General features: G+C 55.5%; 15 protein-coding genes and 1 non-coding gene across 16 annotated transcripts; 7 read left to right on the top strand and 9 right to left on the bottom strand.

The window, feature by feature from the left end:
• Window positions 1-346: 346 nt before the first annotated feature.
• On the top strand, window positions 347-2,364 carry OGAPODRAFT_16661 (uncharacterized protein). Its single transcript, XM_018354580.1, has one exon. It carries the CDS (start codon window positions 467-469, stop codon window positions 2,306-2,308), a length of 1,842 nt encoding a protein of 613 aa, XP_018210924.1. The 5' UTR covers window positions 347-466; the 3' UTR covers window positions 2,309-2,364.
• Window position 2,365: 1 nt separating this feature from the next.
• On the bottom strand, window positions 2,366-5,032 carry OGAPODRAFT_16660 (uncharacterized protein). The gene has a single exon (XM_018354579.1). It carries the CDS (start codon window positions 5,019-5,021, stop codon window positions 3,651-3,653), a length of 1,371 nt encoding a protein of 456 aa, XP_018210923.1. The 5' UTR covers window positions 5,022-5,032; the 3' UTR covers window positions 2,366-3,650.
• On the top strand, window positions 2,366-5,032 carry OGAPODRAFT_88629 (uncharacterized protein). The gene has a single exon (XM_018356910.1). It carries the CDS (start codon window positions 2,371-2,373, stop codon window positions 3,622-3,624), a length of 1,254 nt encoding a protein of 417 aa, XP_018210922.1. The 5' UTR covers window positions 2,366-2,370; the 3' UTR covers window positions 3,625-5,032.
• A 276-nt stretch (window positions 5,033-5,308) lies between these two features.
• OGAPODRAFT_76842 (uncharacterized protein) lies at window positions 5,309-7,718 on the top strand (the record flags this gene model as incomplete). The annotated part of the gene is made up of 1 exon (XM_018356234.1): window positions 5,309-7,718. One exon carries the CDS (start codon window positions 5,309-5,311, stop codon window positions 6,689-6,691), a length of 1,383 nt encoding a protein of 460 aa, XP_018210921.1. The 3' UTR covers window positions 6,692-7,718.
• Window positions 5,359-7,729, bottom strand: OGAPODRAFT_100841 (uncharacterized protein; the record flags this gene model as incomplete). The annotated part of the gene is made up of 1 exon (XM_018353001.1): window positions 5,359-7,729. One exon carries the CDS (start codon window positions 7,727-7,729, stop codon window positions 6,692-6,694), a length of 1,038 nt encoding a protein of 345 aa, XP_018210920.1. The 3' UTR covers window positions 5,359-6,691.
• A 14-nt stretch (window positions 7,730-7,743) lies between these two features.
• OGAPODRAFT_76840 (uncharacterized protein) lies at window positions 7,744-8,538 on the bottom strand (the record flags this gene model as incomplete). The annotated part of the gene is made up of 1 exon (XM_018356233.1): window positions 7,744-8,538. The coding sequence occupies one exon, from the start codon at window positions 8,536-8,538 to the stop codon at window positions 7,744-7,746; it is 795 nt and encodes a 264-aa protein (XP_018210919.1).
• A 126-nt stretch (window positions 8,539-8,664) lies between these two features.
• OGAPODRAFT_24509 (protein component of the small ribosomal subunit) lies at window positions 8,665-8,913 on the top strand (the record flags this gene model as incomplete). Its single annotated transcript, XM_018355274.1, has 1 exon — window positions 8,665-8,913. The coding sequence occupies one exon, from the start codon at window positions 8,665-8,667 to the stop codon at window positions 8,911-8,913; it is 249 nt and encodes an 82-aa protein (XP_018210918.1).
• OGAPODRAFT_88615 (uncharacterized protein) lies at window positions 8,668-12,682 on the top strand. Its single transcript, XM_018356909.1, has one exon. The coding sequence runs from the start codon at window positions 9,294-9,296 to the stop codon at window positions 10,170-10,172; it is 879 nt and encodes a 292-aa protein (XP_018210917.1). The 5' UTR covers window positions 8,668-9,293; the 3' UTR covers window positions 10,173-12,682.
• Window positions 8,674-12,700, bottom strand: OGAPODRAFT_100832 (uncharacterized protein; the record flags this gene model as incomplete). Its single annotated transcript, XM_018353000.1, has 1 exon — window positions 8,674-12,700. One exon carries the CDS (start codon window positions 12,698-12,700, stop codon window positions 10,169-10,171), a length of 2,532 nt encoding a protein of 843 aa, XP_018210916.1. The 3' UTR covers window positions 8,674-10,168.
• A 34-nt stretch (window positions 12,701-12,734) lies between these two features.
• OGAPODRAFT_88605 (uncharacterized protein) lies at window positions 12,735-16,279 on the bottom strand. Its single transcript, XM_018356908.1, has one exon. The coding sequence runs from the start codon at window positions 16,267-16,269 to the stop codon at window positions 14,200-14,202; it is 2,070 nt and encodes a 689-aa protein (XP_018210914.1). The 5' UTR covers window positions 16,270-16,279; the 3' UTR covers window positions 12,735-14,199.
• OGAPODRAFT_t40 lies at window positions 12,769-12,841 on the bottom strand. The gene has a single exon. It is a non-coding gene; the product is annotated as a tRNA-Thr (tRNA).
• OGAPODRAFT_48990 (uncharacterized protein) lies at window positions 12,955-14,124 on the bottom strand (the record flags this gene model as incomplete). The annotated part of the gene is made up of 1 exon (XM_018355613.1): window positions 12,955-14,124. One exon carries the CDS (start codon window positions 14,122-14,124, stop codon window positions 12,955-12,957), a length of 1,170 nt encoding a protein of 389 aa, XP_018210915.1.
• Window positions 16,280-16,363: 84 nt separating the features above from the next.
• Window positions 16,364-16,913, top strand: OGAPODRAFT_94390 (uncharacterized protein; the record flags this gene model as incomplete). Its single annotated transcript, XM_018357528.1, has 2 exons — window positions 16,364-16,435; window positions 16,467-16,913. 2 exons carry the CDS (start codon window positions 16,364-16,366, stop codon window positions 16,626-16,628), a joined length of 234 nt encoding a protein of 77 aa, XP_018210913.1. The 3' UTR covers window positions 16,629-16,913.
• On the bottom strand, window positions 16,760-16,942 carry OGAPODRAFT_49653 (constituent of small nucleolar ribonucleoprotein particle; the record flags this gene model as incomplete). The annotated part of the gene is made up of 1 exon (XM_018355634.1): window positions 16,760-16,942. The coding sequence occupies one exon, from the start codon at window positions 16,940-16,942 to the stop codon at window positions 16,760-16,762; it is 183 nt and encodes a 60-aa protein (XP_018210912.1).
• A 401-nt stretch (window positions 16,943-17,343) lies between these two features.
• Window positions 17,344-20,565, bottom strand: OGAPODRAFT_16657 (uncharacterized protein). Its single transcript, XM_018354578.1, has one exon. It carries the CDS (start codon window positions 20,529-20,531, stop codon window positions 18,714-18,716), a length of 1,818 nt encoding a protein of 605 aa, XP_018210910.1. The 5' UTR covers window positions 20,532-20,565; the 3' UTR covers window positions 17,344-18,713.
• Window positions 17,344-20,565, top strand: OGAPODRAFT_88602 (uncharacterized protein). The gene has a single exon (XM_018356907.1). The coding sequence runs from the start codon at window positions 17,353-17,355 to the stop codon at window positions 18,706-18,708; it is 1,356 nt and encodes a 451-aa protein (XP_018210911.1). The 5' UTR covers window positions 17,344-17,352; the 3' UTR covers window positions 18,709-20,565.
• Window positions 20,566-20,602: the final 37 nt, after the last annotated feature.

The raw sequence follows: 20,602 nt of genomic DNA, 5'->3' as shown, positions 1-20,602 counted from the left end.
TTGCGCTCGACATCTTGCGCGGTATCGTGCGGCAGGTGGCAGGGCTTATCCGGGGGAAGAAACTAAAGAGCGAGTGACACAAGGAGATGCGTAGCAGGAAATTAAATGGGCAGGAAAAATTAAATATTCACGATAAATAAAAAAAAAAAATAATAAATAGTTGATGTTTTTCCCACAGATCCGCAGGTACTCGGTGCAGGTCGCCGCGGAGATCGTCAATTGCTTGCGTGAGGGCGGCCCCGTGGTGGCTCTGGAGAGCACAATCATCTCGCACGGTTTGCCGTATCCTGCGAACCTTGAGATGGCCCTGAGCGTGGAACAGCTCGTCCGAGCCCACGGCGCTGTTCCGGCAACAATCGGGTTTGTGAACGGCAGGGCGAAGGTGGGGCTTTCGCAGGGCGATCTCGAGGCCCTGGCCCGGCCAGGAGAAAAGTATAAGGTGTCCCGCAGAGACATTCCGTACGTGATGGCTCGGCAGCTTACTGGCGGAACGACGATCGCTGCGACGATGATTCTTGCCCATCGCGCGGGAATCGACGTGTTTGCCACAGGAGGACTCGGCGGCGTGTCGCGGCCGTTCGAGTTGATGGACGTGAGCGCCGATCTGGATGAGCTTTCCAAGACCCCCGTTGCTGTGGTCTGTTCCGGGCCCAAATCCATTCTGGACGTTGCACGCACGATGGAGTATCTGGAGACCAAGGGCGTGCCCGTGGCCACTCTGGCAGATGGTCCGAAGACGCTGAACGTGCCAGGATTCTACACTAGAGACTCCGGCGTGGCTTCTCCGTTTGTTCTGGAGAACACGCTCGAGGCGGCACGGCTGGTGCACAGCGGCAAGGACGGGATGCGGCTGGAGAACGGCTACGTCTTTTGCGTGCCGCCGCCGGCAGACATCGCGCTTCCGGCAGAATACATCAACCGGGTCATTGCGCAGACGCAGCAGGAGGCAGAACAACTTGGTGTTTCGGGCAAGCAGCTGACGCCTTTTATGCTCGGCCGCATCAACGAGAAGACGGACGGGCTGAGCGTGAAATGCAACATTGAGTTTGTGCGCAACAACGCAGTGGTGGGGTCGAAAATCGCCGCCGAGCTTGCGCAGCTGCGCAGCTCGTTGCAACCAGTACACCAGCCGTCCAAGAATCCGGCCCCAAAACCGGCCCAGGAAACGACTCGAAAGCCCGCCAGAGCCGTTGTCGTCGGGTCTGTGGCGCTGGACTCCACCAGCACGGTCAGCACCGTCCGATTCCAGGACTCGTGTCCCGGCAAAACAGAGTACTCTGTTGGCGGGGTCGGCTTCAACGTGGCTCTTGCGGCCGCGGCCGTGGGCGGCCCTCAACACGTGGCGCTGGTCTCTGGCCTGAACCAAGCAGACTTTGCCGGTAAAACGGTCATGGCTGCTTTTGCCGAACGCGGACTCAGAACAGACGGGCTCATTCACCTTGCCGGCCGCACCGCGCAGTACACCTCAGTCCACGACCACCGCGGAGATCTCGTCATCGCGTGTGCCGACATGGCGATTGTGGAGCAGCTTGCTCCGCAGCATGTTGTCGCCAAGCTTGAGCAGCTGGACCCGAATTACGTGCTCATGGACACCAACGTGTCGGAGGCGGTGATGGATGCGGTTTTCGATAGCTGCAACGGCGCGACGCGGCTGCTGGTCGAGCCTACGAGCGGAACAAAGGCTCGGAAACTTGCACAAACCACAAGGCTGGGCTGTTTCCCTGAAAATAGAGTCCATCTGATCACCCCAACGGTTTTGGAGCTAGAATCGCTCTACAACGCTTTCTACGCTGCCGGCCGGTTCGAAGCGGTCTCGTCCTGGTTCAACGTTCTGGACTCGCTCAACATCAACTCTGCGCTGCGGAACAGGCTTGAAAAACAACCGATGGCCAGACAGTACCTCGAGAAAGGCGTGCTCCAGCAGGCGTTCCAGCTGCTACCCTACTTCCCTGCTATTTTGGTGAAGGACGGGCGCAACGGCGTGGTGCTGGTGGAAATCGTGGGATCTGAGACGGCAGAGGACGCGCAGAGTGCCGCGTTCAGCGTGCTCCACCGCGGGCGCAACGGTCTCGGCCTGCTTGTGAGCCACTACCCTGCGCAAAAAATAGAGGAACACTCGATAAAAAGCGTCACCGGCGCGGGCGACAGCCTGGCGGGATATTTGCTCGCCAGACTCGCGCAAACACGCGCGCTGCCTTTTGCAGCGGAGCGTGGCGCTCTTGTGCACGGCGCTCAGCGCGCCGCCGTCGCAAGCTTGCAGACCACCCAGGCTGTGAACTACGGAGCTCTGGCGAGGGAGATTACGTAAGCACACGAGTCACGAAATACAGTAAATATTTGGTATTTTCGCTAGCAGAAAACCACAGCCAAATGAGCATTCCCGAAGGCCGTGCAGAGACGTTGACGAGCGAGCAGGCGCAGGTTCTGAAGCTCATCTGGAAGCACTATCTCCAGGCGAACGGGTACACGGTGGGGGACGAGACGGCCAAGAGCAGCAGGCACAACACGCTGAGCTCTGTGAAGTCGAGCGAGAGCATCAAGAAGAACCGGAAAAAGGGTCTTTTTGGACGGTTTCGCCGCGGCCATAGCAGCAAGAAGGCCGAGGAGGAGCTCAGCACACACCTTAGCCACGATCTGGGTGGCCGGGTGCATGAGGCGTTCCGGCCGCTGGACGCAGAGACGCGCAACGCTTTCTGGGACTTTCTACGCCACGACACGCCGGACAACCTGTTGCTGCGGTTTGTGCGTGCGCGGAAGTGGGACGTGGACAAGTCCTTGGCGATGATAGCCAACACGATGGACTGGCGCAGGAACCAGTTCGACGTGGAGCGGGTTTTCCGCGAGGGCGAGCTGGGGATGCTGGAGGCGGGCAAGAAGGGCGTGATCAAGCAGTTTGCGACGGGCAAGTGTGTGATCCGGGGCGAGGACAAATCTGGCCGGCCGATTGTGATCATTCGGCCCCGCTACCACTTCCCGAGCGACCAGACCGAGGAGGAGATCGAGCTGTTCACGATTTTGGTGATTGAGTACGCGCGGCTGCTGATAAACGAGCCCATCGACTCGTGCTCGCTGATCTTTGACCTGACCGGGTTCAGCATGAGCAACATGGACTACACCTCAGTCAAGTTCATTATCAAGGCTTTCGAGGCACATTATCCAGAGTCGTTAGGCGTGCTGTTCATCCACAGTGCTCCGTGGATTTTTGGAGGCATCTGGAACATTGTCAAGAACTGGTTGGACCCGGTGGTTGCGTCAAAAATCCAATTCACGAAAAAAACGGAGGACTTGCTTGCGGTTATCGACAAGGCGCACGTTCCAAAGGATTTGGGAGGCGACGATGACTACGAGTGGAAGTATTTGGAGCCCACGAAAGAGGCCAATGGCAAGCTGCACACGGACGCAGAAGAGAAAGAGAAGCTAGAGCACGAAAGACACAAGCTGGTGGAACAGTTTATACATAAAACCCTCGAGTGGATCGAGTGCACCGACAAAGACAGAGACCACCATCTCATGGCAGATAGACTGGCGTTGGGCAGACAGTTGTCGGAAAATTACAAGAAACTGGACGGGTACATCCGCAACCGCGGAATATACGACCGTCTGGGCTACATAAAGTTTGAATGATGGATATAGATTTTGCTAAGGCAGAGTTACCAATGGACAGAGCCGTCGCCGGCGCCCTTGGTCCATTGGCCGGCCAGGCCGACGGTTTCGGAAGACGAAGATGGCGCCGGTTTTTCCTTGTAGCTGAGTATTCTTCTTCCCCAGCTGCCGGCAGCAGCGTTGCCGGTCTCGTCTCTGCACTGCTTGAGGAACGGTAGCAGGGCGGTGCCTCCGGTTCCGCGAATGTCCTTTTTGGGCGTCTTGGCCTTTGCAAGGCCGGCACGCAGCGTACTGGTGGTCTGGGAGCCCATGCTGCGCGCTTTTTGCGACTGGATCACGATGTAGCGGGTCACGATCTGGATATGCTTGTCTCTGAAACATTTGAGCATTGCGACGCACGCATCGTATGACAGAACAAGCTCAGAGTTCTCGTGGGCGTGCTTGGCCACGTAGTCACTCAAAATGTTGATCTTGCCCAGATGGGCCAAGAAGTCGGCGTGCTTGCCCGGCATGTATCGTCTCATGTCTGCCATGAATGCATTTTCGCCTGCAGAAGGAGCCTGCTCGCCCGTCGACCGGTGCTCAACGTTCAGCAGCAGGTCGAGCGCCTGAATGAGCGATGATTGCGCGTTCGAGCCGCCGCTGTACTCGCGCGGAACGGCCTCGTTGCCGTAGTAGACGCCGTTTTCGAGTCCGGCATCCTTCATGTTTTTCCAGCCCGCCAGATACGGACGCAGACGGAAGTAGAATACGTGTGGATCGCACATTTCTTCCATACGCATCAGCACAGAGCCCAGATAGTCGATTTGTTCAGCGAGCCGCTGCAGACACTGCACGACGCGGTCTGCCGAGCCTTCTCTGGCGTGTTTGATCGCTTCCAGCCCTGTCGTCAAACAGGAGGCGCCCTTGTACTCGAAATACACACTCACCAAATAAAACCAGCTCTCGTCAAAGGACCCGGTAAACGTGGAGATAGTCTGTATGTTGTCGAGGAAATCGGCGTCGGATTCGGGCAGAAGATAGCGGAAGTTCCACAAACACAGGTCTGCGTAGGTGGCAATGGGCGGCAGACGCAGATGCTCGGAAACAGCGATCCACGGCTTGGCCAGTTGTTCAGGAAGACGGTTTGTCGGCTCGGCCACTCCCCAGATGTATGCATGGGCAAGAAAGCCCAGCACCGAGTGCGCTCTCCGGAACTCGGCCTCAGTGTGTAGCTGCACCGTCGACAGCAGCGGCAGGGCGTCCACAACAGCGCGAATGCGCTTTGTCAACAGCAGGCCCGGCAAGGCCCGCACAAGTCGTTCCCACGGCTCGTAGTAGGGACCCAACGACTCCAGCGGTAGCTCCTCCGGCAGGAAGCCGGTCTTCTCAGAAACGTCGTACTGGGCCAGGTCCGGCAGTGGATAAGTGTAGGACATAGAAGGGGCAGAGGAAAGGAATAAATGTTTTTTTCCCTATTTTTTTCCACCTCCAGTTTCCTTATGGAGGTGTCAGCCGATTTCTGCATTGTGCGGAACATCCACTAAAATGCGAGTGTGGCGCGCAATGGATGTGTTTGGCGACTGGGATCACCAAGACCTCGCGTCCACGGCCTCACAATAGCCAGATGCCACTATCCCCCTTTTCGGCCCACTTTCCCTCGACCCCGCCACCGGTTTCTCCGCTTATGTCAGCCTGCACGGAATTGTTTTTTTATTTATTAATCATGACCTCCGACTCAGAAACAGCGGCGGCCGACCCGGCAGAGGCCCTCTGGCTGATCCCACCGGAACCGACAGCAGACGAGCAGTTCAGTCTCGCGCAGGTGGTGGCCGGGTGTAAGGTGTACGCGATCAAGGACGACGAGTGGCGGCTGGCAGAGATTCTCGCCCTCCAGCGCAAGAAGGGCAAGCCCGTGTACTACGTGCACTATGTGGAGTTCAACAAGCGGCTAGATGAGTGGATCGACGAGACGAAAATTGACACGCACCGGCCGATGTACCCTCCGAAGCCGCAGAAGGACAAGAAGGACAAGAAACAGACTCGCAAGAAGGTCGTCAAGAAGACGGCGCCCAAGTCCGAGACTCCGGAGCCGCAGCGCGCAACGAGCGAGCCCAACGAGGACGAAATGGACCTGGACAACTTGAATGTGCAAGGACTGGTGAAGGAAGGCGAGGAACTGAGCCGCGAGGATGAGATCGAGAGACTAAGGACGAGCGGGTCGATGGCACAGACGTCGACGAGCGAGCTGGCGAAAATCAGAAATTTCAGCAAGGTCATCATTGGCAACCACGAGGTCGAGCCGTGGTACTTTTCGCCGTATCCGGTCGAGCTCACCGAGGAAGAGTGTCTATATATATGTGACTTTTCGCTGTGCTACTTTGGGTCGCGCAAACAATTCGAGCGGTTCCGTGCCAAGTGCACACTGAGCCATCCGCCGGGAAACGAGATATACCGCGATGATTACGTGTCGTTTTTTGAGATCGACGGCCGCAAACAGCGCACCTGGTGCAGAAATCTGTGTTTGTTGTCGAAACTGTTTCTGGACCACAAGACGCTCTACTACGACGTCGACCCGTTTCTGTTCTACTGCATGACCAGAAGAGATGAAAAGGGCCATCATCTGGTGGGATACTTCTCCAAGGAGAAGGAGAGCGCTGATAATTACAACGTTGCTTGCATTCTCACACTGCCGCAATATCAAAGACATGGCTACGGAAAATTGCTTATCCAGTTCTCGTACGAGCTCTCGAAAATTGAGGGCAAGGTTGGCTCGCCCGAGAAACCGCTCTCTGACCTTGGCCTGTTATCGTACCGAGCGTACTGGGCAGAAACCATCTGTGCTCTGCTGGTGGAAAACGGAACCACCGACATCAGCATCGACGAGATCTCTCAGCTTACATCCATGACAACGACAGACATTTTGCACACGCTCCAGACGCTCAACATGCTGCGGTACTACAAGGGCCAGCATATCATCGTGCTCACCAACCAAATTCTTGAGAACTATGAGAAATTGCAGCGCAAAAAAAGACACAAGCTGGACCCATCCAAGCTGGTGTGGAAACCGCCCGTGTTCACGGCGTCGCAGCTGCGGTTTGGCTGGTGATCAGTCCCAGGGAACCGTGTGTTTTGACAGGGCGCTCGCGGCCGCCGCGCTCGGAATCTTGATTCCGCAGCAGTCGCCCCACGTCGAGTGGTCGTGGCCGGCATGCTCGTCGTCGTCGTCGTCGTCTGCATGCTCCGAAATGCCGTCGGGACATTTCAAAATGCTGCCAAAAAGGAAATGCTGCACCACGGGCAGTTTGCCTAGCACCTCCGCCTTGTACATCTTTATCATACCCTCCTCGATCTTCGCCCACGACCTTACACCACTGATGTCGTCCAGCATTGGCGAGTGCCATCTAAGCGATTCTGCACCAGTTTTCACTTGGTTTATAAATGCAATGCACCCAAAGTATAGGTATTTGTCCTTGAACTCTTCGACGTAGTCTTTCTGGTGGATCGTAAGCGGCCGAGGACGCGAGAAAGGCGCCAGCTGCGCGGCGCCAAACAGGAACGGCAGGAAATGGTAGTCATCCAGTCCCCAAACGCCGTGTGACCCTGCTGGTTCGAGCCAGTAAAGCAATTGCAAACGGCGCATCAGTTTGAGGTACCTGTTGAAGATGCGAAGAACGAGCCATTTGAAGTCTGCGGGCTGGAAAAATCCCAGCTTGTATAAACAGAGGAGAAAACATGCAAAGTTGAGCTCGTGTCCAGACCCGTAGTCGATCCGCGTGCGGTCACCAAACGAGTTTAAGAGATAACAACCAAGCTCCTCTGCGTGCTCCTCACCAACACAGTCTTGAACGAGGCCGGTGACTTTGGTGGCCAGCTCGTCGTAAAAATCGCGGAACTCAGGCTTGCCAAACCGGCTGCTAGTGTCCTTCACGACGGGGTGATTGTCAACAATGCCGTTGATTTTCTCCAGAAGCTGTAGAACCTTGCAAACCTTATCGCTCAGAGAATCGTCCGTGTACCCCAGTTCCAGGCCGTGCACAGACTTGGCCAGGTCCACCACAAATTGCACCATGTCATTGTATACGGAGCTGTGTTGGAACTTGGCCAGATCGTCGGGCGTTCTTAATCGTTTTGCGGGAACAACCATGTTTATTGGCAAATTTAATTATTTCTCCTTCTCGGGCTGTGCTGATTCGCAATTATCTGCTGACGTAGGTACCTGAGCGACCGGATCTGGTTTTTGGTGAGCACTATTTTCAGAAGTGTTTTTGTGCTGGCACGAAGCCAGCCGTTTGTGCTGTGCGCATTTTGTAGCTCGCTGATTTGCAGCTGTAGTCTTTGGATCTGCTCGTTGCTGGCGCGGAGCTTGAGCCCAAGCTCCTGCTGAAGCCTGCCAACGCTGAACTCCAGCGACCGGTCCTGCAGTGCGCGGTTGTGCTGTCTGCGCATCAGCCCCAGCTTTAGGTTGTTGATCTCGGCCTCCATGTCCTCTAACCGGAGCTCCATCGCAGACGATGCCTCCTGACGCCCCATCTCGGACGGGTCCACATTGACGGCCCAGACCACGGCGAAGGGCAGCAAAAAATATAGGAACCGCGTCTCGTTGCACACCAGCGCACTCAACACCAGAATGAGCATAATTATGTGCACAATGCTCAGCTTAGCGGCGCCTAAGACACGGCCGATCCGGGCGAAAACAAGCCCGATTTTCTGGCCAAACCGCTGCGGGTCCAGCGGGAGGCTGCTATAATACAAGTAAGCCAGACTGCCAATAGCGCACAAAACAAGGAGATTGACGCTGAAGGGGCTGCTCAGAGAGACCCGTAGATGGCTCTTGAGAGCAAACGAAATCAGAACCGAGGTCAGCAGTAGCAGAAGATTCACCGCGGTGCGGTCCTGCCGTCGTGGGGCGCGTTCGCGCTTGGAAAGTTCGTCCACACTGCTGCTGAGCGACATAGGACAGACTTTAGGGGACGTGCCCAAAAAATAAAGGGGGATCGGGTCACGTGACCTATCTAGCGGGCTGGCATGCCCTCGTCCTATAATGAAAAATTTTGTAGGCAAATTTATTATTATTTCAAGATGGTTTTAGTTCAGGACCTGCTGCACCCAAGTGCTGCCTCCGAGGCCAAGAAGCACAAGCTCAAGACCCTGGTGCAAGAGCCAAGATCATTTTTCATGGACGTCAAGTGTCCCGGATGTTTGCAAATCACCACCGTGTTCTCCCACGCCCAAACTGCCGTGACCTGTGATTCGTGCACCACTGTTCTGTGTACGCCAACTGGAGGTAAGGCTAAGCTCTCTGAGGGATGTGCATTCAGAAGAAAGTAAGCAGAGCATGATAATCAGGGGGAGAAGCGGATGTTCATAACTTGAAGCAATGAAATACGATTAAGAATATGTTAGCCGCGATGCGCTGGCGAGATGCGCCCAGCGACAGAGCGAGCATGCGGTAGTGCCTAGTGGCAGTGTAGTCGAGGTGTAGCTGTCCTACCTGGGCTTACGTAAGCCGTCCAAGTGTGAGATCGAGACGGGTCTTGCAGTTGATGAGGGTTTGTAGACAAGATGGGGCAGTGTGGGAGTCCGCTGCTTGAGGCGAGAAATTGCACATTCTGCTGGACATTTATTACATGCGCCAGCTGTAAAGCTGGTCTTCCTCCCGCCACGCTAGACGATGATGTGAATTTTCCTCCCGCGAAATTGATCAAATTATGTCTCACAAATTTGTCGTTCTTGACAATCCTTCTCACCTTACCCCCGTGGCGACACCAGGCGTGCTCACCGTGGCTGGGTCCGACCCTAGCGGAGGCGCAGGTATCGAGGCCGATCTCAAGACGATAACCAGTTATGGTTGTTATGGCCTAACATGCATAGACGTGCTCACGGTGCAGAACACTTTTGGAGTTTCGGGTAAACTGGAGACTGCAGCGACAGTTGTGCAAGGCATTCTGGAAGCTGATTTTGCCCACGGTGGAATTAATTGCGTCAAAATTGGAGTTATAACCAGACCGGTGCTCACCGCCCTAGTGCCCTTTCTGGAGACCTTCCGGCCGCAATTGGTGGTCGACACAGTTATAAGCTCAACCTCCGGCTTCACTCTGGCCAAGCAGGCGCTGGTGAGGGACTGTATAACGCAGCTCTACCGCTATGCCACGGTCATTACGCCGAATTGGGATGAAGCAAGAATAATCTACAGCCTGCTGTTCCCGGACAGCAATGTGGGGGAACCCTCGATAGCCGGATGCGAGGATCTAGCACGCGAGCTCGCAAACGCCATCGGATGTCGCGCCGTGCTAGTAAAAGGAGGGCATGTTCCTGCGCAGCGTGCCATCACAGACGTATTGTACGACCGTGCGCGCGACGAGGTGGTGCACTACAAACATCCTAAAATTGTCAATGCAAAAAATACACACGGGACCGGTTGCACCCTGAGTTCGGCTATTGCGAGCGGGCTCGCATGTGGCTTGGACCTGCACACGTCAGTGGAAAAGGCCATCGTATATGTCCACAACGCGATCAGGCTCGCCGACTCGACGATCGGCGCGGGAAACGGTCCGCTGAATCATGTCTATAGAATGCCATCATGCTAATTATGTCTTTTTGGAAGTCTGTTGAGCGTATTTTTCAGAATCTCCTTGGTTTTGAACAGGTTGGTGATACGGATTCGCTCGTTGTTAAGATGCGCATTGTCGCTGGCCTGTCCCGTGGGCAGATGCACGGCCTCGCAGCCAAAAGTTTTTTCCAAAAACCTGATCGACGGGATCGAGCCACCCTCTCTGATAAGCAGTGGCTCGACCCCCCACTCCTGCTCGATGTTCTTGAGCAGGATCTTGTTGGCCGCGTTGTTGACGTCTGCAAGCCATGGCTCGGCCTCGTGGATCACACGCACGGTGAGATGGTTTTCCGTGTGCAAGAGCGCAAACTTCTCCTCCAAATAACTGATCAACGAGCTCTTGATCCGTTGCAGATCTTGGTCTGGCACTATGCGGATAGAGAGCGACGCAGACGCCGTTTGCGGGATCACGGTCGAGTTGTTGGGCCCAGACACACTCACATTGTGGATCGTGAGCGACGGCAACCGCCACTTGGCCATGAGCTCGTCGCTGCGCAGCTTGCTAATCTTGCTGGTGATTTTCTCATATGACTCAAGTTCGTGCTTGGTCACCTTTCTGACAGGTGTGTAGAAGTCTGGCAGGTTCACCTTGCCGTCGTCGGCGTTGAGTTTGGAGAGCAGGTTGATCAGGTCGATGGTCGGCTCGCGCGAAATGCCCCCGTCCACACCAGAGTGTCTGTCTGGCTTGTCGGAACGCACCTCCACGGTGGCAGAAATGACCCCACGTAACCCATAGTTGAGACAGGGCACCGTGTCGTCGAGCCAGTACGAGTTGCTCAGAAACACCCAATCAATCTCGCCAAACAGCGACCTGTTCTCCTGTACCACCTCCTGGAACCCAAATGAGCCGGACTCCTCCTCTCCCTCCAGTAATATCAAAACGTCTGCTTCCAGCTCCTCTTTCTGGAATAGTTCTGCCACAGCGTACATCGCGGCAAGCAGCGGGCCCTTATTGTCGCTGACGCCCCTCGCGTACAGGTAGCCATTTTGCGCAGTTAGGTGAAACGGCTCTGTGCTCCATGAGTCGGTGCTGCTCACGTCAATCACGTCATAATGGCCGTACCACAGAATTCGAACGGGCTTTTTGGTCGGACGGTTGGCCTTGAAAAGCGCATACACCACCGGATTGGCGTTTGGCACTGGCAAAAGCAACACTTGAGATGCTCCAAGGTTGCGCAGCAGCGTACGTAGAAAATTTGCACACCGCCGCGACTGGTCGATGTACAGCGCCGGCAGCTTCGACACGGTTCTGTACTCCACGAGCTTTGCCAGCACCTCAAGCATGCGGTCTGTTGATGTAAGATCAACAGGACGCTGCTCGGTCTCGGCCTTGTCGAGCACAGAAATGTCCCACAGTGCCACTGAGTGGTCTGTGCCTGCTGTAATGAGATACGGGTAGTTTTTCAGCTTCACCACTTTGACCGCGTGGCAGCAGCCGTTGTGGTCGATCCAGCTCGAGCGAATCTCGCCGCGCGACTTCCACTTGGTCACCCCCGAATTAGTGCCTTTGAAAAGACAGTCTCCGTACACCGCCAGCGACACAATGTCCCCCTCCTCACTCTCGTAAGATTTGATCTGTTGCAACGTGGACAAATCCCACACGTTGACGCGGCCCTGCGCGAGTCCGCAGTACAAATAGGTGCTGCCCTTGTTGCGCGCAAACGAGAGCACCGACTCCTCGTTTTCCAGCGACCACAACAACTCAATTCTCGATTTCAGCCCCCAGATGTTCACCACACCGTCACCGCCGCCAGTGATGAGAAATTCCGTGTAGTCGCCATGCTCCGCAATTCCGTCCTGAAGCGTGAACATCTCCATGCAGTATATGTAGCCGTTGTGGGCGTAGGGGATGATGTTCTGCGACGGCACCTCGATCAGCGTGCCCAGCTCCTGCTGGTTTGTGGCGTCATCCTCTGCAGACATTGAGCAGCCGGCCGAGTCAAAAAACTTGTCGTATCGCCGGAACGGCATCTGGTGCGGATTTTGTACGTGCGACTCCAAACCTATCTGGACATACGACAGGGAGGCGTTTTGTGCGCCAAACATGATTGTTTTGCGGGACTCAGACCACGCAATGGAGAAGATGTCCCCCACATCAATTAGCGAGTATACCGTGTATGTCCCTTTGAGCTCTCCGTTCGGACTTATGTCCCAAATACGCACAAGCGAGTCTGTTCCGCCGCTAAATAGTCTTGTTTCGCAGTCGCTCACTAAAAGACAAAGCACAGAGCCCCAGTGCGCCTTGTACTCCCTCACGCGCTGGAATGTGCGTAGATCGTACACGAGGATGCGCGAGTCCTGAGTTCCGCAGAAAAGCAGGTGGTTTTTCGGCGAACAGGCGACACAGACAATGGAGCTGTCGTTGCTCCATTTGTGCACAAGCGTCGGGTCGCCCGTGCCGGAGGACTCCTCGTACACAGAGACCGAGTCCGGGGTCTGCGATCCGGATCGCCAAGTGTTGCTCTGCGAGAGCAACGGCAGCGATCTGTCGTGCGGTGGGAACATCCAATTAATAAAACAAATTAAAAAAAATCTTTATATTATTATTACATTAGATCGGGGCAAAAAAATAATGCCCCCACTCAGATTTGAACTGAGGATCTCCACATTACTAGTGTGGCGCCTTACCAACTTGGCCATAAGGGCTTGAGTTGGGTGGATTCTGTGGATAGGCAACTTACGGTGCATGCACAAAGCCTCAACCCACTAATAGGCAGGTGCTCGGGGCCGCTCGCGGCTACCCACCTCTACGTCATCTGTTAGGCACTATCACTCTCAACCTCCTTGGCTCTGTCCTCGGCATGGATCCACATCTTCATGAACCAGGTCAGGAAGCCCGCACACAGCACCTGCTCGCTCTGGTACAGCACCAACGGCACCAGCAGCTGTCCCAGGTACTCGTTCTTGTCGCCGTATTGTGCCGACACCAGCGACACCCCCAATGCGGCCGTTTTCGCCGCTCCGCACAGCATCACGGCCACCGTGTCTGGGCGGTCGTAGTAAAACGGAGCCACAGTTTTGTGGAACCAAGCGTACGCACCACGCTGTTCCGCAGGCTCGGGCAATTTTTTCAGGAAAATCGGCCGCGATACAGCAAAGCAGATCACCGTGTACAGCATGTAGATCCCGACGTTGAAAAAACACACCAGGATGATCGACGCGTGGCTTACTGCCGTGAACGCGTGCTGGTAGAATGCCGTCGAAAACGACGAAAACATCACTAGCAAGAGCATGAACGAGCCCACCTTGTTGAACCGGAACGTGGTGAGAAACCATTTGGTCTGCTTCGGGAACAGGTTCTGCACCACCTGCCCAACAAACGTCGGCACAAAGACGCTACACCCGATCTGCTGCATCACGTCTCTGTAGACCCGTGTGATCGACGAGCCGTTTGCCGGGTTGCCGAATTCCCATGCTCCCCTGAAGAACATCTGGCACAGCGCGGGAGTAATAAAGGCTCCCAGCATATTGCCAATGAACACCTCGCTCAGCGTCAAAAGCTCGTTTCCGTCGGCCTGCCGCGTCATCACCACGTTCGACGCCACCGTCGTCGGACAGCACGCCGTCACAATTAGCCCCACAAGCAGCCAGTCATCGATCTGGGGATTATGAGCCGCTCTGATTGCACAGCAGAATCCATACATTATCGCCGGAGTGATAAGAAATTGCAGCACCAAGACGACCGTGTGCGCGCGCCAGTTCGCCATGTTGGCCATAAGCTGCTTTGTGCCCATGGACAGGCCGGACCCCAGGAAAATGAGCGCCACAGCACCGTACCCAATGGTGTACTCTGCGCGAATAAGCCCTCCGTGGCGGGCGAAATTCGGTGCAAACCGCGCGATCACCACGAAAATCGCCAGCCCAATGTAGAACCAGTACGTCTTCGCAAACCATAGCGCAGCCTTTTTGGCTTTCTCAACGAAAGCCATGGTAGACAATGAGAAAAATAAAAAAATAAAAAATGCCCAAAAAAGAAATTAGATACTAATTCCGCTGGTCCTGGATTATGTATCTCTGTGAATAAATGACTCAATCATGCCGATCTCAGACTCGGCGTATTCCTCCACGTCGACGTCATCCCCGCGTAACACAGTGTTGCCCTGCACCAGCTGCTTCCTTGGTAGCTTCTTGGCAACCACAACGTCTCTGAACTTGAGCAATTCCGGGTCCGGGGTGGTGTGCTCGACGAAGAATTTCGTCCCGTTCACAGCGTCGCCAGAACACTTGTAAATGTGCAGTTTCTTGAGAAACTCATCGATCGCACGTTGCCCAACCGTCTCGATCTTGGTTCTATCCACCTTGATGACCAGGTCGTCGTAGTCTGGCCGTGTGTACTCCAGTGAGACCAGCCCTTCGCCGGCGTCCAAGTACGTCTTGAGGATCGCAAACCGGGCCTGACAGTGCGGCTGGCCCCATTTCTGGTTTTCTGGGTCGTAATACTCCAACGCCAGCAGTCCCGCACGACACATCGTCAGATAAGAAACAAATAGCACATCGTCCTGCTCCTTTGGCTCTTTGAAACCAAACACCGACAACAACGTTCTGTTAGTGAAGAGACTCATGGCCACCGACTCTGCACGGCACTCCTCAAACGCGCCCGACACAGACCCGAACAGCGACCCCCACGTCTCGCCCTTTTTGTAGTAGGTGGACACAGGTTTACCGTCAAGCCCTAGCGGCGGATTTTTCACGTCAAAGTTGAACTCGCCGTCGTCGGTCTCCATCAGCAGCTTCCCCGTGCCGTGGCCCAGCAGCTCGTGGATTCCCACTTGCACCTCAAACGCCTCCGCACGATATTTCTCGTACAATTGCTGTGTCTGCTCATCGACAAATGTGACAGGCTCCTTGCCAGACTTGGCACTTAGAACGTTGCCCAACGACACGTTCTTGAACCCGAGATTGATCCGAACCTTGTCGTAGTTGGGCAGGTTGATGCCTGCGGGCACGCCGCTCGTCGTCATTGACAGGACCTCGAGCGACGTGAAGTCAGGCGGCGTGAACACGTCCTTTTCGTAATCTTTGCTCCACGGCAGCTCCGCTATGAAGTCACGTGCCTTGCGCACAAGCTCGCCAAACTTGGCCGTCCTGTCCTTGTTGACCATCGCCACCAAACACTCCCACTCACCGCGGACGTTGGCCGGCTCTCTGTACGTCTCGATGAAGCCGATGTTGGTCTCTACAGCAGGACCCATATCCTTGACCCAATGCACCTGTGACTGGTAATGGGCGTTCATAGAGCCTGTCTGGAAAGACTCGATGTAGTTTTCGAGCATTTTAAGTTGTGTCTCGTTCGCGACGTACTTCTTGGCCTGAACAAGGTTCTCGACGATCTTGGCGAACTCAGCCGAGTGGTCGCCAAATGCAAACTCCAGGGAAGCTTGTTTGCCGTCTATGTCGAACTTGATTGTGTCGGGATAGTAGCCCGTCGAGTTGGAGATGTTGGCCGACGCGACGTGCACGCGAAACAGCGTGTCGTCCACCTTCTCGAGTCTCGTGTTTTCCGGCATGATTCCGTGTGCGGCAAGCGCAGAGTTGATAGCCTCGACTTGGGCCTTCGTCAAAGTGTTCAGGTAGTAGCCGGTCACGTGACCTTCAGCGGGCCAACCCAACAGCACCCGTTTCGAGTCCAGGGCGTACATGTCGTCCTTGACCTGCTCAAACAGCTGCAGACACACCTCGTCGTTGACGAGCTCGACCAGCGTCTCGAAGTCGCCCTTGGACAGCCGCGGGATGAACTTCACGTCGCCAAACGACTTGTAGTTGCCCAAGTTGCCCAAAAACTGGGAGGCGTACTCCAAGTACCATTTGACGATGTCCTTGCCCAGATGCTTTTCCAGATGGGAATAGTCTGCCTTGACAGCAGCGTGGGTGGCCAGGATCAGGTCGTAGATCCGCTCCGACTCGGGCGAAACAGAGCGCAAGATGACTCTTGTTCCCCAATGGCCCGCCTTGGCCATGTAGTGGGCATACAGCTTCTCGTTACGGCTCAGCTGTTGGAAGTAGGTCTTGGCCGAGAGCCGGGCAATTGGGGCACCGGTGTCGGCGTAGTACGCGGAAGGACTCAGGGTTGACATTTTAGGGGTGGCAAAAATCGGGAGTGATTTTGCTTTGAAGAAATATCTGAGCATAAAATATAGAGTACGCGAAATAAAATAAAAAAAAAACACCATGGCCGACAAGATGGAGAACCCTGAGGAAAAGATCCAGGAGGGGCTTTTCGACCGCATTATCAACAACCTGGTAAGTAGGCACAGGAAAGAGCTAACTCCAGACACAGCTGAACGTGAACGTGGGCAAGATCAACGCGCAGCTCGTAGAGATCGAGAAACAGAACGAGAAGACCGTGCTTGTGAGCGAGCTGTGGGAGAACTATCGCAAAAACGCGGAATTTCATCTGGCCAAGACGGGGGAGCTCGAAGGGCCAATAGAATAGCAGACCATGGGCCATAGACCCCGCCCTCGCTTACCTGTTGCTATAGCTGGACTATAATAATATTTTCAACGTGTTGTTTTCGATCGACACTATACCAACGTACTGTTATCCCTATATCGCTCCCTCCACGCCTACTCCTTCTGGGTAGGCAACATATTAAATCTCTTCTTCAACGTCACTCTCTGTCTGCTGTATTTGTCGTCTGGCGAGAATCTGGCCGGGTGGGCCGACTTTGTGATCTCGCCCGTTTCCGTCTCCTTCTTCAACGTGTAGATTCTCTTGCCGTCCGGGCCCAAAGTGTACATCAAGTGCATGGCGAAGGTGGTGGAAAATAAAATAAAATAAATGAAAAATTTGTTCTGCACAGCCTTTACCTCTTTACCTTATGTCCAAAGACGTGTTTGCGGACTTGCTGAAAAATTCCGCCAAATCCAGGCCTGCCGCCAACAGGACGCCCCTGGCCCAGCAGAAGCCGCCACCTGCGCCGGCCCAGACCGCCCTCGACGTGGACCTGCTCGACCAGCTGTCCTCCCGCGCAAGCCCCAGCAGCACGCCCCAGCAGCAGTCTTCTGACGACTTTGAGAAGCTGTTTGACGTCTTCAAGGCGCCGGCAAGCGATCCACACCCGCCCGCTGCCGACCCGTCCCCCCCAGCACCCGAACCTAGCGGCACTCCTCCTGAATCGCGCCCCCCGCCTCCGACAACCTACGCCCAGCTCGTCGATATGGGCTTTTCCGAGCAGCAGGCCGCAGACGCCGTCCGCAACACAGACACTTTCGACGCCGCGATTGCGTATCTTCTCGATGCCGCGCACCAGCACAGCCAGCCGGCCCGACACAACACGGCAGCGCCAGAGGACCTGGGCACCCTGGTCAACGATCTGTCCGCAGAGCTCATGTCCAAGGCCTCGTTCTTGCTTGACACGGGCAGAAGGAAGTTGAAACAGGGCATTGAGATGTACCGGCAGCACGACCGCAGAAACGGGCCGGCGTGGATGCGCAACCAAGCCAAGTATAAAAGCGACGGCTTCTCAGAGGAGGAGGAGATCGAGAGGGTGAAAAAACTAGAGGAGGAGTGGAGGCGGCGCGGCCGCAAGGGAGAAAATCGTGAGGAGAGCCAGCCGTCAAGCAAACAGCCAAGCAAGGAGACGACACCGTCCTCGGATGGCTCTCCGGCAGCGCCTCCGGCTCCGCTACTCGATTTCGGCGACGCGCCGGCTGCCACCTCTGGCAGCCCACCCGTGCCGGCCGACTTCCAGACGCTCAGACAGCAGGGCAGCGACTACTTCGCCAAGGGTGACTTTACAAGCGCGCTCGAGACGTACCAGCGGGCGCTGGCACAGCTGCCCGAAAACCATCTCTGCCGCATCATAGCATACTCGAACCTGGCGATCGTGTACTCGCGCCTGGGCGACGCGAAGAAACAGCTGGAGTCGGCGGAGAATGGCATGGCACAGGCCGCTGGCGCCGCGAGCGACACAAAAATAGATGACAAGCCGGTGAAAAGCTATTGGATTAAACTGGTGGCTAAAAAGGCAGAGGCCTTGGAGCATCTTGAGCGGTTCAAAGAGGCGCTCGAGGCCTACAACCTGCTGATTGAGAACGGCGGATTCTCGAAAGCGGTCATGGACGGCAAACGAAGGTGTTTGAACGTGCTGCAACCACAGAAACCTGCCAAAAAACCGGCCCAAAGCCCGCCATCGGCAACAACACCCTCTGCGACGGTTTCGCGCGTCAAGGAACACCACCGCAAACAGGAGTCGCTCGAGGATGAGAAGTTCGCGCTCCACGACAAGGTCGAAGAGCAGCTGCAGAGCTGGAAGGCCGGCAAGGAGGACAACCTGCGCGCGCTGCTTGCATCCTTGCACCAGATCCTGTGGCCGGAGCTGGGCTGGAAAACCGTCGGGCTGACAGACCTCGTGCTAGATAAAAAGGTCAAGCTGGTGTATATGAAGGCCGTTGCCAAGACGCATCCCGACAAGATTGCTAGCGAGACGTCGACGGAGCGCAAGCTCATCGCGAACGGCGTTTTCATCACCCTTAACCAGGCCTGGGACAGGTTTAAAGAGCAGAATAAATAGAGTATTCATCCAACAATGGCCGCCTCGTAGCTTGCGAGCGCCTGGGCGAGCGACGCGCTTAGCGGGTCCATCAGCAGCTTGCCCAGGTCCTTGTCGGCGCCCTCAAGTTGCGTCAGACTCGACTGGACGCGTTCGACGCATTTGGTGATGCTGGTGTAGAGTTTTTTCAGCTGGAGCAGCTCAGCGCGGAAGTTTGGGTTTGTGGACGGCGACGAGGTGCTGATCGAGTTGAAGTGCAGCCAGAAGTGGCGCAGGAACTCGACGCTAGTGGAGTGCGTGAGCCGCAGCGCCTCGAGCCTGTCGCGCGGCAGGTCTACGTCGACGTCCTGCTTCTCGATGCTCGTGTCCAGCTTGATAGTCCAAGCTTGGCTCTTGGCGTTCTTCTTGATGATGTTGAGAATCTCTTTGTATGTGTCGAGCAGCGGCTTCTTGTTGGCGTAGACCGCAGACAGATCCACTTCCTGGAGCTGTTTTTTGTACGTTTTCATGTACTCGTCGTAGACTGACGAGGTCGGGTTCAGCTGTGACTGCGAGTTGAACTTTTCGAGCACGTCTACCGGCAGGATGTTGGACGACAGGTTCGAGCGCTGCGTGTACTCCAGCTGGTTGTACTCCACAGTGTTCGGGTCATCTAGGTCTCTCAACTCCAGCTCTTCCTCGAACTCCTTGTCCATGTCGGAGTCGTCATTGATATTCTGCATCATGCGTCTGCTGAGTCGGTTCATCGACCGCATCACGCTGACTAGCTCGTCGTTCTGGTCCTCTTTCATCGTGATATCCGGCCCGTTACCTAATGTCTCGGGATTGTCCTCCTTGTTGGCCTTGATGTCGATGAACTTCGACACCTGCTTGCCGTCCTGCGTGAATAGCTTGATTTTTTTCTTGGCCGCTGTTAGCTGCTCCGAGTTGCGTCGCTTCCGGCTGCCATCCTCCTCCTTCTTCTCCTCCAGCAGCTTGTCGATGTCTGTGTCCTCTTCCTCGCCGTCGTAGTCCGGATCGTAGAACAGATACTTGTCGAGAGTGATGTCTCCACGGTCATACAAGTTGACTTTCTCGCCGCGCAGCTTGCGGAACAGTTTGGACGAGAAAAACCGCGACCAGAACTCGCCCTCGCTCATCTTCGGCACGTTGTCGTCGTACGCCTTGCGCACAATCGGGTACTGCTGGAAAATTTCGTGTATTTTCTCCCGCGTGACAGAAACGTTCACCTGGTTCTCGCTCGAAGCCACCGGCTTGATGGTGCTCAAAACGTTGTAGGGGCCACGTTTCTGGTTGTTTTGGATCGCAAAAGAGCGCAGAAGATGCACTCGTGTCGACCAGAACTCCTCCGGGTCCAGTCCGGACTTGATCACCGCCTCTGCAAACGTCTTCATCAGAGCCGGGTTTTCTCTGAGCAGTTTCTGTTGGAGCGTGAGGTTTTTCAGCAGTTTTTTCGAATCCAGCATGTCTGCGAGCACCTCATCCGGTCTGCCATCCATGGGAGCGGGAGACCCCGCTGCCGACGGCGTCGAACGCCCAGAAGATGCCGACGCCGCGAGACTGGCGTCTGCTGCCGCGGCCGACTTGCGACGGGCAATCGTCTGCTGTAGCACGGTCTTGACGTTGTCCATGAAAATGCGGCTGTTAAACGCAAACACCACCTCGGACTTCACCTCTGTGCCGGACCCGATGCCTATCTTCAATAGCATCTTGGGAGACGTCTTCTTTGAGGCCTGTAGAGAAACCACGGTGTCCAGCCGAATTTCCACAGGCGGCACCACGCCAGCATCAATGCATTTCCAGATGAGACGCGGCGGCGTCTCTTCCTCCAGGACGGTGATCATTCCGGCCTTTTTCTTGTAAATGGCCGAACCTGTGATGGGAGACATGACAAGAGAAAAAAAAATGCTTAATT

This window comes from Ogataea polymorpha, assembly GCF_001664045.1.
Source record: "Ogataea polymorpha strain NCYC 495 leu1.1 chromosome Unknown OGAPOscaffold_4, whole genome shotgun sequence".
NCBI lineage: Eukaryota > Fungi > Ascomycota > Pichiomycetes > Pichiales > Pichiaceae > Ogataea > Ogataea polymorpha.
The sequence above is the reverse complement of the archived record's forward strand: the minus strand, read 5'-3'. Positions and strand labels throughout refer to the sequence as shown.

Excerpts from the sequence above, each read along its gene's own strand:
- OGAPODRAFT_16661 (XM_018354580.1), top strand. The coding sequence starts at position 467 with ATGGCTCGGCAGCTTACTGGCGGAACGACGATCGCTGCGACGATGATT.
- OGAPODRAFT_88629 (XM_018356910.1), top strand. The coding sequence starts at position 2,371 with ATGAGCATTCCCGAAGGCCGTGCAGAGACGTTGACGAGCGAGCAGGCG.
- OGAPODRAFT_16660 (XM_018354579.1), bottom strand. The coding sequence starts at position 5,021 with ATGTCCTACACTTATCCACTGCCGGACCTGGCCCAGTACGACGTTTCT.
- OGAPODRAFT_88615 (XM_018356909.1), top strand. The coding sequence starts at position 9,294 with ATGTCTCACAAATTTGTCGTTCTTGACAATCCTTCTCACCTTACCCCC.
- OGAPODRAFT_88605 (XM_018356908.1), bottom strand. The coding sequence starts at position 16,269 with ATGTCAACCCTGAGTCCTTCCGCGTACTACGCCGACACCGGTGCCCCA.
- OGAPODRAFT_88602 (XM_018356907.1), top strand. The coding sequence starts at position 17,353 with ATGGGCTTTTCCGAGCAGCAGGCCGCAGACGCCGTCCGCAACACAGAC.
- OGAPODRAFT_16657 (XM_018354578.1), bottom strand. The coding sequence starts at position 20,531 with ATGATCACCGTCCTGGAGGAAGAGACGCCGCCGCGTCTCATCTGGAAA.